This window comes from Muscardinus avellanarius (genome assembly GCF_963383645.1).
Source record: "Muscardinus avellanarius genome assembly, chromosome: 4".
NCBI classification, from domain to species: Eukaryota; Metazoa; Chordata; class Mammalia; order Rodentia; family Gliridae; genus Muscardinus; species Muscardinus avellanarius.
The window spans coordinates 119,879,071-119,898,414 of NC_137789.1; the positions used below are offsets into that span (position 1 = coordinate 119,879,071).

At 40.8% G+C, this 19,344-nt stretch overlaps 1 protein-coding gene across 2 annotated transcripts in view; it reads right to left on the reverse strand.

The window, feature by feature from the left end:
• ASCC1 (activating signal cointegrator 1 complex subunit 1) overlaps positions 1-19,344 on the reverse strand; it is a gene marked incomplete at its 3' end in the record, with an annotated part of 96,077 nt that overhangs the window by 74,840 nt on the left and 1,893 nt on the right. For both annotated transcript variants that reach the window (XM_080695163.1, XM_080695162.1), the window contains exons 2-4: positions 19,000-19,099; positions 10,322-10,419; positions 8,635-8,813 (exon numbers count right to left, since the gene is read on the reverse strand). In XM_080695163.1, coding sequence (XP_080551289.1) covers positions 8,635-8,813; positions 10,322-10,419; positions 19,000-19,099 — 377 coding nt within the window. The remainder of the gene's footprint in view (positions 1-8,634; positions 8,814-10,321; positions 10,420-18,999; positions 19,100-19,344) is intronic.

The following is a 19,344-nucleotide window of genomic DNA, read 5'->3' on the forward strand; positions in this document are numbered from 1 at the left end:
TGAAGGAAGAAAAGAGAAGTTCAAAAAAGGCTAAAGAAAGGATGGAATGAGACCTGAGAGTAGAAAAGCCTGTTTTACCAAAGACGTGACCTTCACAACACTGCTTAACAATGAACATTGACAGCTGTTGTAGACAAAATCCTAAGACTGACCCTCCATGCCCCTCACCCCCACAGTCTATCCCGTCTAACTGAAGGTAGGACCTGTGAATGTGACATCAGTCCTGGGACTGGGTTACATGGTTCAGCTGGCCTTATTACAGAAGGAAAATTATCCCAATGAGCCAAGTCTGCATATATACATGAGCTCTTTAAAAAGCTAAGTGTCTGGCTGGTAGCAGAGTCAAAGATTTGAGGCAAAGTAAAGATCTGGTGGAAGCCAGGGCAGCCATTTGTCAAGGAAACGGGACCTTCAGATTTACAGCCAGAAGGACCTAAATTCTGACAAAAACCTGAGTAAAGATGAAAGTGACTTTTTCTCCAAAGCCTCCAAATAATACACCGGGCTGCCCAACACCTTGTGTGCAGCCTTGCGGGACCCTGAGCAGAGAACCCCAGTCTAGCCCTGTCGACTTACAGAACTAGAGAACTACTACAGAACTGTGTGATGACAAATGGGTATGGTCTGTAAGCTGCTAGAAACTGTGGTAATTTATTATGCAGCAAGAGAAAACTCATAGGGTAGAGTACAAATGTAAACAATGGACTCGTATTTCAATAGTACCGTTCTCCCCAGAGATCTCAGAAGTACTTGACATATTTGATAGAAAGGACCAATTCACCTTCTCAAAAAAGACAAAACCAAAATGAATAGCAATAAAAAGTTCTTCTAGGAAATGAAGTGAAACTTTTTGTGTGTGTCTATGTGGTACCAGGGATTAAACCCAGGGGCATTCTACCTCCAAGCTACATTCCCAGCCCTTTTTTCGTTGTTTTCAAAGTGGATCTCACTAGGTTGCCAAGATTCTTGCTAAATTGCTGAGGGTGATCTCGAATCTGCGATCCTTCTGTCTCAGCCTCCCAAGTGCTGGGATTATAAGCGTGTGTGACGAGCCCTTATTTATTTACTTATATTTTTTTATTTTGAGACAAGATATTGATAAGTTGCTGAAGGTCCTGCTAAATTGCTAAGGCTGGCCTTGAACCTGTGATCCTCCTGTCTCAGTCTCCATAAATACTAAAATTATAGGTGTGCACCACCATGTCTGGCTTTAAAACTTGTTTATCAGTAAAATAAAGAAATACCTAGGAATAGAAATACCTTCATAGGGGTGAAGATTAAAAAAATAAACACAGGAGACACTTAGAATATTGCCCAGCACAAAGGAAGAACTCAATAATTACTTGCTACTATATATATCACTCAACACTGAGTGAATAAAAATAGTGATAAATTTGGGCTCATTTACAATATTATAAATTAATAGCAGGGGAAAATGCACAAATAGCAGCCTTCCTTATGATATCTCAAAAGTAGGAACAAGCTGGGTGTGGTGGTGCACGCTTGTAATCCCATCATTCGGGAGGCTGAGACAGGAGGATCACGGTTCATGGACAGCCTCAACTACTTAGTGAGGCCCTTTGCAACTCAGTGAGACCCTGTTTCAAAATAAAGAATAAAAAATAGGGTTGGGGTATAGCTTGGAGGTAGAATGCCCCTGGGTTCCATTCCCAATACCGGAAAAAAAAAAAAGTAGGAACAACTCAAATGTTCACCAAGTGATATGTGCATAAATAAAAAATATATACTACAGTGGAATATTTTTCAGCCATAAAAGGAATCAAAGTAGCCAGGCGTGGTGGTGCATGGCTGTAATCCCAGTAACTGGGAGGCTGAGACAGGAAGATGGTAGGCTCAAGACAGCCTCAGCAACTTAGTGAGACTCTCAGGAACCCAGAAAGACCTTGTTTCAAGACAAAAGAATAAAAAAATCTAGGGATGTAACTCAGAGGTGGAACACACCGGGGTTCTCCCAGTACAAAAAAAAAAAACAAGAATGAAAGCCAGGCACAGTGGCATATGCCTATAATCCCAGTATTTGGGAGGGTGAGACAGGAGCTCACAAATTAAATTCTGACCATAGCAATTTAGAAAGACTCTCACAATTCAGTAAGATCCTATTTCAAAATTAAAAATAAAAAAGGGCTGGGGGTATAATTTGGAGACAGAATGCCCTGGCTTCAATCTCCAGTACTTTTTTAAAAAGGCAGCCATAGTGATGTACACTTGTAATCCCAGTACTTGGGTGGCTGAGAGGAGGATCAAGGTTTGCAGTCAGCCTCAGCAACTTAGTGAGGCCCTCCACACTTTAGTGAGACCCTGGTTCAAAATAAAAAATAAAAGAGGGCTGAAGGCTTGGACAGAATGCCCCTGGGTTCAATCCCCCATACCACAAAAAAACGAGAGAAATAAAGTAGTGCTGTATGATACAACATGAATAAACCTTGAAAAAATTATCTTAAGTGAAAGATGCCAGACAGAAATGACCATATATTGTATGATTTCATTTATGAATATTCAAGATAAGTAAATCCATAGAGACAGAAAGTAGATTAGCAGTTGTCAGGGTCTGTGGGAAGAGAGCAATGGGGGTGACAGCTTAATGGGCATGAGGTTTCTTTTTTGAGATGATGGAAATGTTCTGGATGTGATAGTAGCAGAGATTGTAAGACACTAGAAACCAATGAACAGAACAGTTTTAAAATGGAAACTTTGTATTACGTGAATTACATTTCGATAAAAAAAATATATTAGAGCTCTTCCTTTTGCCCATGAAGAATTAACTCCTCTAGGACTTACCCTCCTATAGTCAATAACTAAAAAAGTAGACAAAATACATAAAATAAGGATTTTCAGATACTGGGCAATATATGAGGGACCTAAATTTAGGAACCAATATGTAGTCCCTAAAATGAGGGAACAAACAAACTGGGCCCCACCTTGGCTCTCTGCCTGGAGGCATCTTCCTGACAGTGACACAAGGGGGACCGAAGACCCAGGGGTCCCACTGAGTTGTAATGAAAAAAACAGAATTTGCAGTGCTAAGGCAAATAAAATGTGCAGGGCCAAGTGCTGTAAAGGAGGGAGCTAGATCATGAAAAAAAGGGGAGGCAAAAATCTGTAGGAAGATCTCCTTAAGACTAGGTGAAGCCAGGCATGGTGGCGCGGGCTTGTAATCCCAGCATTCTGGAGGCTGAGACAGGTGGATCGTGGTTCACGGACAGCCTCAGCTACTTAGTGAGGCCCTCTGCAACTCAGTGAGGCCTGGTTTCAAAATAAAGAATAAAAAATAGGGCAGGGGGTGTAGCTCGGAGGTAGAATGCCCCTGGGTTCCATCCCCAGACCCGGAAGAAGGAGAAGAAGAAGAAGAAGAAGAAGAAGAAGAAGAAGAAGAAGGAGGAGGAGGAGGAGGAGGAGGAGGAGGAGGAGGAGGAGGAGGAGGAGGAGGAGAAGAGGAGGAGGAGGAGGAGGAGGAGGAGGAGAGGAAGAAGAGGAGGAGGAGGAGGAGGAGGAGGGAGGGGAGAAGGAGAAGAGGAGGAGGAGGAGGAGAAGAGGAGGAGGAGGAGGTTATAACACATATAAACATAAAAGACATGTGAAGACACTAGGAGGATGGCTATTTACAAGCTAAGAGAGGGCTCTAAAGAAACCAAGCCTACCAACATCCTTTGCTCAATTTTCTAGCCTCCAGAATTGTGAGAAAGTAGATATCTATTGTTCAAACCCTCTGGTACTTTGTTACAGTGACCCTACCAAACTAATATACAACTACTACAAGTAATAAGTGAACTTATTAGCAAAAGAAGATACAAGTCCATACACAAAAATCAACTGTACTTCTATATAATAGCAATGCATAATTGAAAGCTAAAACTTAAAAATACTATTTACAATATCATCCCCATACATGAAAAACTTAGCTAATAGAAAATGATATTAAAAAGCAATTTCATTAAAAACAGCATCTGAAACATAAAAACTAGAAATAAAATCTAAATACAATATATGTTCAACGTGTAGCATTGAAATTATAAGCTATTACCAAGGGAAATTAAAGAAGACCTAAACAAATTAATATATATGTTTATGGACTAGAAAAACTCAGTATTATTAAGATGTTAATTCTCCCCAGATTAATCTACAGATTCAACACAATTCAAAAAAAAATCTCAACAGGCTTTCTGTAGCAATCAACTAATTCTAAAATCCATATGGAAATACAAATGATTATGAATAGACAAAACAATCTTGAAACAAATCAAAGCTCAAGAACTCACCCTAAAAGACTTACTAGAAAGTTATGGTAATCAAAGATTTATATATTTACAAACATATAAATTAGTTCCAGAAAAAGATCCACATATACAACATCATTAGATTTCTGGCCAAGAAACCAACATCATTCAGTGGTGAAGAGTCTTTTTAAGTAACAGTGCTGAGCCCAGCACATGCCTGGGCCCCTAGTACTTGCAAGACTGAGACTGAAGAATCGAAGGTTTGAGGCCAGTACATAGTCACTTAGTAAGACCCTGTCTCAAAATACAATATAAAAATATAAAATATAAAAAATAAAATAGAGCTGGGCATGGTGGTGCTCATCTGTAATCCCAGTACTTGAGAGGCTAAGAAATGATGACGATCGCAGGTTCTTGGCCAGCTACAGCAATTTAGCAAGACCCTCTGAAACTTAGTGAGACCTGTTTAAAAAAAAAAAGATAAAATAGGCTGGGCATGGTGGCTGCATGCCTGTAATCCCAGACTTAGGAGGCTGAGACAAGAGGATCACAGGTTCAAGGAGAGCCTCCATAACTTAATGAGATTCTATCTTTAAAAAGGGGGGAGGAGTCTTGGGGGTACAGCTCAGAGGCAGAATGCCCCTGGGTTCAATTCCTAGTACCAAAACACAGGGGCTAGCCAGGCGTGGTGGCGCACGCTTGTAATCCCGCACTTGGGAGGCAGAGACAGGAGGATCGCGCAGGTTCGAAGCCAGCCGCGAGCGCTAGCTCAGGAGACCCTGTTTCCAAATAAAAATGTAAAAATAGGTCTGGGAGTGTAGCCCGGAGGTAGAAGGGTTTCCAGGAACCCAGTACCACCAAAAAAAAAAAAAAAAAAAAAAAAAAATTTTTAAATAAAATAAAAAAACAGGGGCTACTACCTCTAAGCTACACTTCCAGCTCCAATTTACTTTTTATTTTTCAAACAGGGTGTCAACTATGTTGCAGAGAGTCTCATTACATTGCTGAGACTGTCCTCAAACTTGTGATCTTCGATTACAGGCATGCACCACCAGTAGTTACATAATTTGTAGCTTATAGTAGAAAACCTTGACCACCCTAGGACAAAGTCTTTTTCAAATACACAAAAAGTGTGAACCATAAAAAAAAAAAAAATAGACAACAAAATTAAAGGCTTCTGCTTTTAGTCGGACACAGTAGGGAACAATTGTAGTCCCAGCTTGAGTCCACAAGTTGGAGGCCAACCTGGCAGCACAGCAAGATCACATCTCAAAAAAGGGGGGAGTGTTATCATTTTCCTATGTTCACAGTAAAAGAATGCTCAGACAATCCCTATTGTAGAGATGATAAAACTCTATCAGACATGTCAAGTGAATTTCAGAGAACCAGAACAGACTGAATACCACAGAAGACAGAACCGCTACCTCAGTGAACAGGTACATGTTCTTGCAATCACCTAAACTGGAGTCATATGTGTAGAGCGCTACTGGAAATGCCTGTGGGCTTGTATAGCCATCTGCCTAGCATTCTAACATCAGAATGAAATTCACTAAAGCTCTCTTCCATGCAATGTAGATAAGGGTCCTTACTTACTTCCTCTTTAATGCTGTGCTTATTTCCTGCTATTATTAGGACCTAATGGAAAAGCAGGAAGGAGCCTATGTAGTCTCCCTGCAAAAAGGACAGAAGTACTTTGGACTGATTAAGGGAGGCATGATGTTCATACTGAACAATCTCATTCCGGCTATATTAATTTTTTTCAATATTTCTTCCCTGTGAGCCAATGTCAGCAACCAAAAGAAAAGCAAGAAAATGAAAAAAATGTGCACATACATAAAGAGAAAAAAAGACTAATTTATTACAATCTACTTGTCTTATATGAAATAGTTGTAAGCTTGCAAAGAATATTCAACTAGTCGGTATTTATAAGGTAAAATAACTTCAAAACTTAGTAGTTTCTGCCCACCAAAGAATTACCAGCCTACACTGACACTTGAGTGTTCCTGATCTTCTACCCCACCTTCCATTCTAACCAGAATGAAATCATTTTTCTTTGAAATGCTAAAGGGAGAAATGTTCTGATGATTCACAAATAACATCCACATATCTATATATACTTGAATATTTGACTTGTAGATATGACCTTGTTTAAGCACATAAAAGCCAAGTCATTTTAAAAATGTATTATACAATTCTCTTTGTGTGTGTGCGGTACTGGGGATTGAACCCCAGTAGTAGGCTATGTCCCCAGCCCCTTTTATTTAATTTTTTATTTTAAGACAGGGTCTCACTCAGCTACCAAGTTGATGGGATTACAGATGTGCCACCATGCCGACTTATGGATATGAAAATTCCATAAGCAGATTTAGCCTTTAGTCATAGCACTAACCCCAAGTGAGCCATGACTTCCAAAAGGTAGAAAGCCTGTAGATAAGGAATGGCATCTCATTAACAGTGCTATCCAAGAGTGTTTCTATAATATATAAAAATTTATGGAGAGATATGTCTATATTCTTTTCAGTTCAGTATATAAGAAGCCATCAGAAGTAATAACCTTTTATCTTTTTCTTTACCCTTGGTGGTAGTAGGAATTGAATCTAGGGCCTTATACTAGGCAAGCACTGAGCTATATGTCCATCCTTTTTATTTTATTTTATTTTATTTTATTTTTTTGGCGGTACTGGGGTTCCTGGAAGCCCTTCTATCTCCAGGATACACTCCCAGACCTATTTTATACTTTTTTTTTTGGAAACAGGGTCTCTTACACCAGCGCGGCTGGCTTCGAACCAGTGAAATCCTCCTGTCTCTGCCTCCCAAGCGCAGGGATTACAAGCGTGTGCCACCATGCCGGGCCCTTTTTATTTTATTTTGACATAGTCTCCCTAAGTTGCTCAGGCAGGCCTCAAACATGATACTCCTGCTTCAGCCACATAAATAGCTGAAATTACAGGCATGTGGCATCTCACCCAGCTTCCCAAAATAGTTACTTTTTTATGGTGGGAGAAGAAATATGTATCTTCTTACTGTTTGAATTATGAAACATTTTTTGCGTGGTACTGGGGATTGAACCCAGGGGCATTCTACCACTGAGCTATATCCCAGCCCCATTTTTTTTTTATTCTTCATTTTGAAACAGGATCTTACTAAGTTGTGGAGGGCATCACTAAGTACCTGAGGCTGGCTGTGAACCCAGATCCACCTGTCTCAGCCTCCCAAGTACTGGGATTACAAGTATGCACCACCACACCTGGCTTTATGAACATTTTTATACTCTCTTTTCTTTTTCTTTCTTTTTTTTTTATTTTATTTTTTAAATATGCCCTCACTAAGTTGTGAAAGTCTTGTTAAATAACAGAGAGTGCCTATGAACCTACAATCCTCCTGTCTCAGCCTCCCAAGTACTGGCATTAGAGGTATGTGCCACCATACCTGGCTTATACTCTTTTTTCAATATTGACTTTTTTTTTTTTTTTTTTTTTTGGTACTGGCGATTGAACCCAGGGGCATTCTACCTTCAAGCAATACCCCCTAGTCCTTTTTTATTTTTATTTATTTTTTTGTGTGTGTGGTAATGGGGGTAGAACCCAGAGGCTTTTCTACCTCTAGGCTATACTCCCAGACCCATTTTCTATTTTATTTGGAAACAGGGTCTCACTAAGTTGCTGAGAGCCTCACTAAATAGCTGAGGCTGGCTTTGAACCTGCGTGATCCTCCTGTCTCCGCCTCCCAACCACGGGGATTACAAACGTGTGCCACCACACCCGGCTTCCCCCTAGTCCTTTTTATTTTTTATTTTATTTACTTATTTATTTATTTATTTTTACAGGTCTGGAGGTGGAACCCAGGGGCAATTGACCTCCGAGTTACAGCCCCTGCCCTATTTTTTGTTCTTTATTTTGAAACTGGGTCTCACTAAGTTGCAGAGGGCCTCACTAAGTAGCTGAAGCTGTCTGCGAACCACGATCCTCCGGTCTCAGCCTCCCAAATGCTGGGATTACAAGCATGCGCCACCACCCCCAGCTCCTTTTTATTTTTAATCTACTTATTCATTTATTTGGTTGGTTGGTTTTGGCACTGGGGATTGAACCTGGGACATTCTACCTCCAAACTATACCTCCAGGACTTTTTATTTCTTATTTTGAAACAAGGTCTTGCTGGAGCTGTCTTCAAATTTGCAATTCTCCTGTCCCAGCCTCCCTACTACTAGAATTACAGACACACACCACCGCATCTGGCTTATTTATTTTTTATTTTGAGACAGGGTCTCACTAAGTTGCTGACTCTGGCCTCAAATCGATGATCCTCCTTCCTCAGACTTCTGAGCACTGGGATTTCAGATGTGCGCCACTATATTCAGTTATATTAGCTTTTTAAAAGAATGTTTTGCTTTGTTGCTTACCGTGGAGCACTTCTCTAATACTTCTTCCTGGAACTTCAGGAATCTTTCCTGAACCTCAACTTCATTGAGGAAAAAGGAAAGGAAGTGAGTGAAGGGCTGCTTTCTCCTAAAGGTGTCCAAAAGAACCTCGATCCGGGTTCGGGCAGAAATTACACCATTTCGGTGCTGGCCGGTGATCACTAGAAGCAAGGAAAAACAGTGAACATTCTCAAGGACCCCCAGATCAAATGTAAAATAGTAAAACGCCCCCTTGATTCTCATCTCTAGGAGCTAAAAGGTTTTGAATGTGCACACAGTGCCAAAGCTAAGAAAACTGCTAATATATTCATGCTAAATAGGATGAAGTTTGAAAACAGAGTATCTTGCCAAATGTGGTGGTGCGCCTGTAATTCCAGCTGTGCAGGAGGCTGAGGCAGAAGATCAGAAATTCAAGGCTAGCCTTGGTAACTTAATGAAACCCTGGCTTCAATTCCTAGTACCACATACACACACACACACAAAAAAAAAAAAACTTCAGCTTGGGTAACATAGCAAGACCTCCATGTCAAAACAAAACAAAACAAAAAAAAAGAAAAAGAAAAAAGAAAGATGAAAAATATTATTGGAAGCTGCTGCCCTCTCTTATTTTGAAAAATTCTAAAATAATTTTTTAAATGTTATTCCTACAAGAGTTCTCACTCAAAGGCACTGAAAACTAAAGCCTGTGCCCTTGATTCACAATGACACTTAACACAAGACACTGTGACTTGATTTATACCAAACTGTTTTTGCTCATCTGAGCAATTATTTGAATCAGTCTGTTTTTTTTTTGTTTTTGTTTTTTTGTTTTTGTTTTTTTTTTTTTTTTTTTTGGTGGTACTGGGGGTGGAACCCAGAGGCTTTCTACTTCCGGGCTATACTCCCGGACCCATTTTCTATTTTATTTGGAAACAGGGTCTCACTAAGTTGCTGAGAGCCTCACTAAGTAGCTGAGGCTGGCTTTGAACCTGTGCGATCCTCCTGTCTCAGCCTCCCAGGCGCGGGGATTACAAACGTGCGCCACCACGCCCGGCTTGAATCAGTCTGTTATTTTTGTTTTTGTTTTGTGGTACTGGGGATTAAACCCAGGGATATCCTACCACTACAGCCCCAGTCCTGTTTTATTCTTTTTTATTTTGAAACAGGGTCTCACTAAGTTGTGGAGGGCTTTGCTAAACTGGCCACAAACTTTTGATCCTCCTGTCTCAGGCTCGCAAGTACTGGTATTACAAGTGTGCACCACCATGCCTGGCTTAGGTTACTATTTTAGTTATTCCTCTTAAATCTTCCATCCTGGTCTACAAAGTAAAAGTAAAAACCTTAAAGAACACATATCTAAGTGGCTGAATTTTGTTTCATATTCACTAATCTCACTGATTTTCTCAAGTTTAATATGAAACAATTCACAAACTACATTTTCAAACTACTAAAGCATAAAAATCTAATGCACAAGGAAATTTGAAAGCTTCATTCCATCAGTGCATATTTGGGTATAAAATGAAATCCCAGGTACTAAATCAAGACCAGGTTATATATACATCTCTCCTCATTGGGAGACTGACACTGATCTATCATAGAAAGGCAAACCGCTACTGAACCCTAGAGAACGCACTCACTAACACCTCATGCTGGGTTATATTCCTCCATGCGACTTTTATATAAGTCTCACCAATTTCCCCATCTTGTCCAGGCTTAGGAATGGTAATAGACGTTTTGGTCTCCATTTCTATTTTCTTCTTAGTATCTCCTCTCTTTCCAACAATATGCCTGTAATGTAAAAAAAAAAAAAAAAAAAAAAAAAATTAACAGGTGATTAAGTCAAAATGTAAATATAAAATAAAGAATCCCATCATCTTTAAATTTATTGTGGCCACAGATGCTTCCATATAAAAAAGTGCTTCAGTAAAAGCTCAACATTTGCAGAGATTATAAGCCATCTAGCTCTATAGAACATGGCGCACTGCACTTATTGGCAAAATGATGCCCTATCACCAAGGCAATATGTAGACAGAATAACCATATCTAACATCCATTTCTTCTTAAAAATTAGATTCAAAATCTGGATCTGAGCCAGGTGTGATGGCACATGCCTGTAATCCCAGCATTTGGGAGACTGAGACTGGATGATCACAGGACTGAAGACAGCCTCAGCAAGTAGTGAGATTCTTATCAACCTAGCAACACCCTGTTCCAAAATAAAAATTAAAAATAGGGCTGGAAAAAAAAAAGGGTGTATTCATTTGAGTCACCCCTCCATGCCAGTCTGGTATGGAGCTGTACCTATTCTCTATATTTCTATCTTTCTAATAAACTTCTTTAAAAAATAAATAAATAAATAATAAAAATAAAAATAGGGCTGGAAGTGTGGTTCAGAAGTAAAATGCCTCCAGGTTAAAAAAAAAATCTGGGTCTGCAGTGCAGTGAAAGAAATCTGGAATAGCCTCAAAAGGCACTCTCAGAACCAATGGGTCTACAACTGTGGGGGTGAAGGGGACTGGGGATTGAACCCAGGAGCATTCTACAACTGACCTATACCCTACACCCTTAGTCCTTTCTATTTTATTTATTTTTAGGTGTGGTTCTGGATTTTGAACCCAGAGACATTTTACCTCCAAGCTACACCCCAGACTTTTTTTTTTTTTTTTTTTTTTTTTTTTGCAGTACTGGAGATGGAACCCAGGGGCCTTCTACCTCCAAGCTATACCCCTTAACCCTATTTTTTAGTCTTCTTTGTTTGTTTTTTTGTTTTGTTTTGTTTTTGGTGGTACTGGGGATGGAACCCTTCTACCTCAGAGCTAGAATCCTCCAGGCTATACTCCCAGACCTATTTTACATTTTTTAAATTTAGAAACAGGGTCTCTGAAGCCAGAGAGGCTGGCTTCGAACCTGCACGGTCCTCCTGTCTCCGCCTCCCAAGCGCGGAGATTACAAGTGTGCGCCACCACGTCAGGCTAGTCTTTTTAGTTTTTGAAACAGAGTCTCACTGAGTTGCGAAGAGCCCTGCTAAGTAGCCGAGGTTGTCCAAATGCTGGGATTACAAGCATGTGCCACTATGCCCAGCACCTATTTTTTTTTTTTTATTCTTTATTTTGAAACAAGGTCTCACTACGTTCTGTGGCTGGCCATGAACATGTGATCCTCCCGTCTCAACCTCCCAAGTACTGGGATTACAAATGTGCATCACCACGTCCAACTAGCCCTTTTTATTTTGAGACAGGGTCTTGTGAAGTTGCTGAGGCTGGTCTCAAATTTACAACCCTCCTTCCGCAGTCTCCCAAGTACTGGGATTAACAGACATGCACCACAGCATCTAGTTTGGATCTACAACTTGAGGAGAACCTTGTTCATTTTAAGGAAGAAATTAATTATGAGTTAATTTTAAAAAAAAGACTACTGGATCTCAGGAGAAAAATCTCAGAATCTATAAAGCACTAAGAGACCATCACAGGACTATAAAGTTAAGGGGGGAAAACTCACTGTCATCAAAACTATTTTCAACTTCTATGATTTCAATTATAATACCATAGGTGACTATGTCTAAAATTATTTGTGTCTGTGTGTGTGGTAATGGGGATGGAACCCAGAGGCATTCTACCTCCGAGCTACAACCCCAGCTCTATTTTTTTATTCTTTATTTTGAAACAGAGTCTTACTGGGTTGCAAAAGGTCTCACTAAGTATCTGAGGATGTCCTTGAACCATATCCTCCAGTGTCAGCCTCCCAAATGCTGGAAGTACAAGGGTGCACCACCACGCCTTTTCTAAAACTAAAAACTATTCTTTAGTTGGGCATAGTGGTGCATGCTTGTAATCCCAGCATTCGGGGAGGATGAGACTGGAGAATCACAGTTTGAGGACAGCCTCAGCTATTACTTAGTGAGACCCTTTGCAACCCAGTGAGACCCTGTTTTAAAATAAAGAATAAGCCAAGCATGGTGGTGCACACTTGTAATCCCCGTGTTTGAGAGGCAGAGACAGGAGGATTGCGCAGGTTCGAAGCCAGCCTCTTTGGCTTAAGAGATCCTGTTTCCAAATAAAATATAAAATAGGTTTGGGAGTATAGCCCAGAGGTAGAATGCCCCTGGGTTCCATCCCCAGTACCACCAAAAACAATAATAATAATAACAAAAACAAAAAAAAAGTGTTATAAAGAATAAACACTAAATAAATAAATAAATAAATAAATAAAACTATTCTTTTTTGGAAGGAGTGCTAGTAATTGAATCTGAGGCCTCGCTGAGCTATGCCTATCCCTTTCGTGTGTTTTTTATGGGATAACTAAGGCTAATGATTTTCATTAGGACCTACTATACTACTATACATAGTAGTATATATACTACTATGGTAAGTCAGTTTTTTAAAAAATGTAATAGGCCGGGCGTGGTGGCACACACTTATAATCCCAGCGCTTAGGAGGCAGAGACAGGAGGATCACGCAGGTTCGAAGCCAGCCGTGCTGACTTAAGAGACCCTGTTTCCAAATAAAAAGTATAAAATTAGGTCTGGGAATGTAGCTCGGAAGTAGAAGGGTTTTCAGGAACCTCAGTACCACCAAAAAAAAAAAAAAAATGTAATAGGCGAGGGATGTAGCTAAATGATAAAGCACTCACCTAGCATACACAAAGCTCTGGGTTCAAGCATCAGCACGGAAAAAGAAAAAATATTTGTTTGAGCTGGGCATGGTGGTGCACACTTGTAATCCCAGTACTTGGGAGGCTGAGACAGAAGGATCACAGGTTCGTAGCTAGCTTCAGCTACTTAGTGAGGCCGTAGGCAATTCAGTGAGACCCTATTTCAAAATATAGAATAAAAATAGGGCTGGGGTGTAGCTCAGAAGTAAAATGTCCCTGGGTTCAATCCCCAGTACTGCAAAAAAAAAAAAAAAAGTTTGTTTTCTTTTTTGGTCCTGGAGATAGACCCCAAGGGCATTCTACCTCTGAGCTAAACCCCCAGCCCCCAGCCCCCAGCCTTTTTTATTACTATTATTTTGAAACAGGGTCTTGCTAAGTTGCTGAGACTGGCCTTGAACCTGTGAGCTTCCTGTTTCAGCCTCCCAAGTACTAGAATTGGAGGTGTGCACCACTATGCCTGGCTAAAAAGATGTTTAAAAGAGGATTGGAAGTCTTCCTGTCAGGCTCCTGTGTGTTCCTATGTACTAGGGAACAAGTCTATCACAAACAGTATGTGGTCAAAGTATTATTAGTAGTCTAGGCTTCAGCACCTTAGAGAAGTGGTTGAGATGGAAGAGGGTTTAGAATTAAATAAATCTTAGGCAAGTCATTTAATTACTTTATTCCTTATAAAAATGGAGTAAACAAGGCCGGGCGTGGTGGTGCACGCTTGTAATCCCCGTGCTTGGGAGGCGGAGACAGGAGGATTGCGCAGGTTCGAAGCCAGCCTCTCTGGCTTAAGACACCCTGTTTCCAAATAAAAGTATAAAATAGGTCTGGGAGTGTAACCCAGAAGTAGAAGGGTTTCCAGGAACCCCAGTACAACCAAAATAAATAAATAAATAAAATGTCTATGACTATAATGTACCAGCAATAAAAAATTTTAAAAAAAAATGAAGTTAAAAAAATAATAAATAAATAAAAATGGAGTAAACAACATGTAGTGAGACTCTCATCAACCTGGTGAGATTCTGTTTCCAAGTAAAAATAAAATGGGCCTGGGACTATAGCTTGGAGGTAAAGCCCCTGGGTTCAATCCCTAGTACCACAAAAATAAATAAATAAAATAAAAATGGAGTAAATGTTTAGCACATGTAATGCATGGGTTCGAGCCCCAGAACAACCCAAAAACTGGAGAGAGTAGTACCTCTGTATGATAAGGCTGTTAAGTGCTTCCTAGGGATTGGCACTGAGCTCCATACAGTTCACATTTCCCTTGTTACGCTTTGTAATGGCATCTTTCCAGTTGAAAGTACAGCCAAACTCAAAAGAGTCTAAAATATACACTACAGTAATACAGATAAGCAGTAAAAGGGCTACTCCTCGGTTGACCATAAAGGTAGAAAATCCTACCAGACCAAGTAGTTCTCAGTCTTGGCTACGTATTCATCTACATTCAGAAACCCATTCTAGCCGGGCGTGGTGGCGCAAGCTTGTAAATCCATGCTTGGGAGGACAGGAGGATCCTGCAGGTTCAAAGCCAGCCTCGCTGGCTTAAGAGACCCTGTTTCCAAATAAAATATAAAATAGGCCTGGGAGTGTAGCCCAGAGGTAAAAGGGTTCCATCCCAGTACCACCAAAAAAAAAACCATTCTAAGAAACTCAGATTAATTGGTGTAGATTGCACCCAGGCATGGGGAGGGTTTTGTTTTGTTTTTTTTAACATCCCCCCACCTAATTTTTACATTTTATTGGCACATTGTAATTGTACATCATAGTGAGATTCAAGGTGATACAGACATACCCGCACACACCACTTGATATAATTCCCTCCACATCTCACCTTGCTCTTCCTCCCTCCCAGTCATATTAGTGGGATTGGCAGTGATACCTTCATGTATGGACATAACCTTACTTGAACTGTTCCCTTCTTCAACCCTTATTTTTTCCCGCCCGCCTCCCTCCCCGATCCCGTTGCAGTTTCCACTGGTTTCGCTCCTCATTTGACTGAATCTTTTGTTTTCTATTTTCATTCTAGCCTCCATGTCTGAGAGAACTAATACAACCCTTGACTTTCTGAGACTGGCTGATCTCACTTGGCATAATAGTCTCAAGTTCCAGCCATTTTCCGCAAATGACATAATTTTGTTCTTCTTAAGGCTGAGTAAGATTCAATCATGAGTATGTACCACATTTTCATCATATTCATCTGTTGACAGACACCTAGGCTGGCTCCACGGCTGGTTATTGTGACTTGGCTGCTATAAACACGGTATGCACGTACCACTATAGTATTCTGACTCTCTTTTGGAAACACACTGAGGAATGGTATGGCTGGGTCATCCGGTGGTTCCATTCCCAGTCTGCTGAAGACCCTCCATACTGATCTCCATAGTTGCTGTACTAATTTACAATCCCAACAGTGCACACGGGCTCCTACTCCCCACATGCTTGCCAGTACTGTCTGTATTCTTGATGATTGCCATTCTAAATGGAGCTGGGTGAAATCTCAAGTAGTTTTGACTTTCATTTCCCTTAATGCTGATGATGTCAAACAGTTTTTTCATATCTTTGTTGGCTTTTTGTATTTCTTTTCTGAGAAGAATCCATTCAGTTTGGTAGCCCATGTTTTAAATAGACTACTTGGGTTTTTGGTGTTATGTATTTTATATTTTTTGAGTTATTTATCTATTCTAGATATTAGTCCTCTATCAGAAGAGTAGCTGACAAAGATTTTCTCCCAGTCTGTAGGCTCTCTCTTCAGACTCTTGGTTGTATCTTTGCTGCACAGAAGCTATTAATTTGATTATATTCCTTTTATTTATTCTCAATTTTATTTCCTGAGCTTTAGGAGTTTTGCTTGAGGAAATCTCTACCAGTGCCTATATGTTAGAGAGTTGGTCCTATGTTTTTTTCTAGTAATTACAAAGATTCTGAGTTTTTTTGTTTTTTTGTTTTTTTTTTTTTTTTTTTTTTTTTTTGCAGTACTGGGGATGGAACCTAGGGGCATTCTACCTCTGAGCTACAAGCCCGGCCTGAATTTTTATTCTTTATTTTGAAACAGGGTCTCACTGAGTTGCAAAAGGCCTCACTAAGTAGCTGAGGCTGTCCTCAAACCTGGATACTACTGTCTCGGCCTCCCAAATGCTGGGATTACAAGCATGTGCCACCACGCCCAGCTAGGTTTCTGGTTTAATTTCTAGACTTTTTTTTGTGTGTGTGGTACTGAAGGTGAAACCCAGGGGCTTTTCGACCTCCAGGCTGTACTCCCAGACCTATTTTTTTTTTTTTTAACATATACTTTATTTGAAAACAGGGTCTCACTAAATTGCTGAGAGTAGCTGAGGCTGGCTTCTAACCCATGCGATCCTCCTGTCTCAGCTTCCCAAGCACTGGGATTATAAGTGTGTGCCACCACACCCGGCTAATTTCTAGACCTTTAATGCATCTTGAGTTGAATTCTGTACAGGGTGAGGGATAGAACACTGGGAGTTTTAAAAACTACCCAGGTGATCATACTGTGCACCTGAGGCCATAAAATATAGCACTAGAATTAGGTTATTCCATCATAGGTATTCCCATCATTAGGCTTTTCTGTGTGTGTGTGCGTGTGTGTGATACTAAGAACGGCACCCAGGAGCCAGGCATGGTGGTGCACGCTTGTAATCCCATGTTGAGACTGGCCATGAACCTGAAATCCTCCAGTCTCAACCTTCCAAGTACCGGGGTTACAAGCATGTGCCACCACGCCAAACCCCATCATTAGGCTTTGATTATAAATTAATTTGGTCATATAATTTCTTCCTTGACCCAAATAAACCTACAAAAATGATTCATAAGACATCTTCATAGAAAAGCCAGCCTTGGCCCCTTGGCAGGACTCTATCTTAATATAAAAAAATAAAAGGGGCTGGGGGTATAGCTCAGAGGTAGAATACTCCTGGGTTTAATCCCTAGTATCAAAATAAAATAAATAAAATCAAAATCTTCCTAGCAAGTGGGGTGTGGAGGCACATGCCTGTAATCCCAGTACTTGGGAAGCTGAGGCAAGAGGAGCACAAGTTCAAGGTCAGTTTGGGCAATTTAAAAAGATGCCCTCCCCTCCATCCCCACCAGTCTCAAGATTAAAAAAAAAGACTAAGGATGCCAGGCATGGTGGTGCATGCCTGTAATCCCAGTACATGGAAGGCTGAGACAGGAGAACTACGGGTTCAAGGAAAGCATCAGCAAGTAGTGAGACTCTCATCAACCTAGCGAGACCCTGTTTCAAAATAAGAAGAAAATAATATATAATAAAATAAAAAACAAAGCTGGACATGGTGGTGCATGCTTGTAATCCCAGCACTTGGGAGGCTGAAACAGGAGGATGGCTTAGGTTCAAAGGCAGCCTCAGCTACTTAGTGAGGCTCTCAGCAACTTAGTGAGACCCTGTTTCCAAATAAAGTATAAAATAGGTCTGGAATTATAGCCCAGAGGTAGAAAAGCCCCTGGGTTCCAACCCCAGTACCACAAAAAAATAATAAAATAATAAAAAACAGAGCTAGAGTTACAGCTCAGATGTAGAATGTCCCTGGGTTCAATCCCCAGTACTAAGGAAAGAAACAAACAAACAAACAAAACAGTTTCAAACCCATGATCTTCCTGTCTTAGCCTTCCAAGTCCCAGATTACAAGCATGGGTCACCATGCCCAGACACATATGCCTTTAAAAAAAAAAAATCATCTCAAAGCCGGGCGTGGTGGTGCATGCTTGTAATCTCTGCATTAGAAAGGCTGAGACTCACGAACCTCAGCTACTTAGTGAGGCCCTCCACAACTTAGTGAGATCCTGTCTCAAAATAAAGAATAAAAAATAGGGCAGGGGGTGTAGCTCATAGGTCAAATGCCCTTGGGCTCCATACCCGCAAAAAAAATAAAAATCATCTCAGGAGCCAGGGGCAGTGGTACAGGCCTATAATCCCAGCTACTCAGGAAGTTTTTGGGGTTTTTTTTGATGGTACTGGGGGTGGAACCCAGAAGCTTTCTACCTCCGGGCTATACTCCCAGACCTTTTTTATATTTTATTTGGAAACAGGGTCTCACTAAGTTGCTGAGAGCCTCACTAAGTAGCTGAGGCTGGCTTCGAACCCGTGCAATTCTCCTGTCTCAGCCTCCCAAGCGCGGGGATTACAAGCGTGCGCCACCACACCCAGCAACTACTCAGGAAGTTGAGGTAGGAGGTTCACCAGTTCAAGGCCAACCTCCTACCACTTAGTGAGACCCTGTTTCAAAATAAAAATAAGGGCTTGGGTTGTAATTCACTGTAGAGAGCTCTTGTGTTCATGCCCCAGTACCATCAAAAGAAAAAAGAGAAAAAAAGCACTGGAAAAAAAAAACAATCCTACCTTCAACCTAAAGAATTGACTAGGGGAAAAGAACAAGTATCAATGTGTCAAGACCAGTAAGTGAGCTAAGTAAGACCAGTAAGAAATCCACAGAAAAAGTAGAGGGTAAGCAGTGAAGACAGAGGAAAGTGGCAGATGCAAAGAATATTTTAAGAGGCAAAATCATCAGGAAGTGGCAAGGCACATGAGATGACAAAATGACCCGTCATCAGTCTTTGACACCTCAGGACATAAAACATTAAACCACGTCCTCATCAGTAATCACGTGGGCAGTTAAGTGTGAGACTGAGGAGTCAACTTGCTGCTGCGTTTCCTGGACGTGGCACGGATGATGTGTGGGGGCACGCTCACTCACTTGTACAGCAGACTGGGAGCACTCACGGAGGACCGGAACCCTTGCGGGGTCTGCTCCACCTGGTCGGCATCACAGGGCTCATCAGCATACTCCATGGGGTCTGCACAGAAACCATGACCACGTCTCAGAAATGCTGCTACTGCTGCTTCTCCCCAGCTGCCATGTTAGCCTCTCGCAGGGTTTAAAAAAGTAACAGCCCCGCACACAGAAAAGCCTGACACGTGACATTATAAATCACTGCTCTGATATTCCTCCTGACCTGCTCTTAGAAGAATTTCAAAAAATGATAATGACTTTTAAATAAGTCTTAGAAGCTTCAGAAAACAGCCTTTACATAGCTTTAAC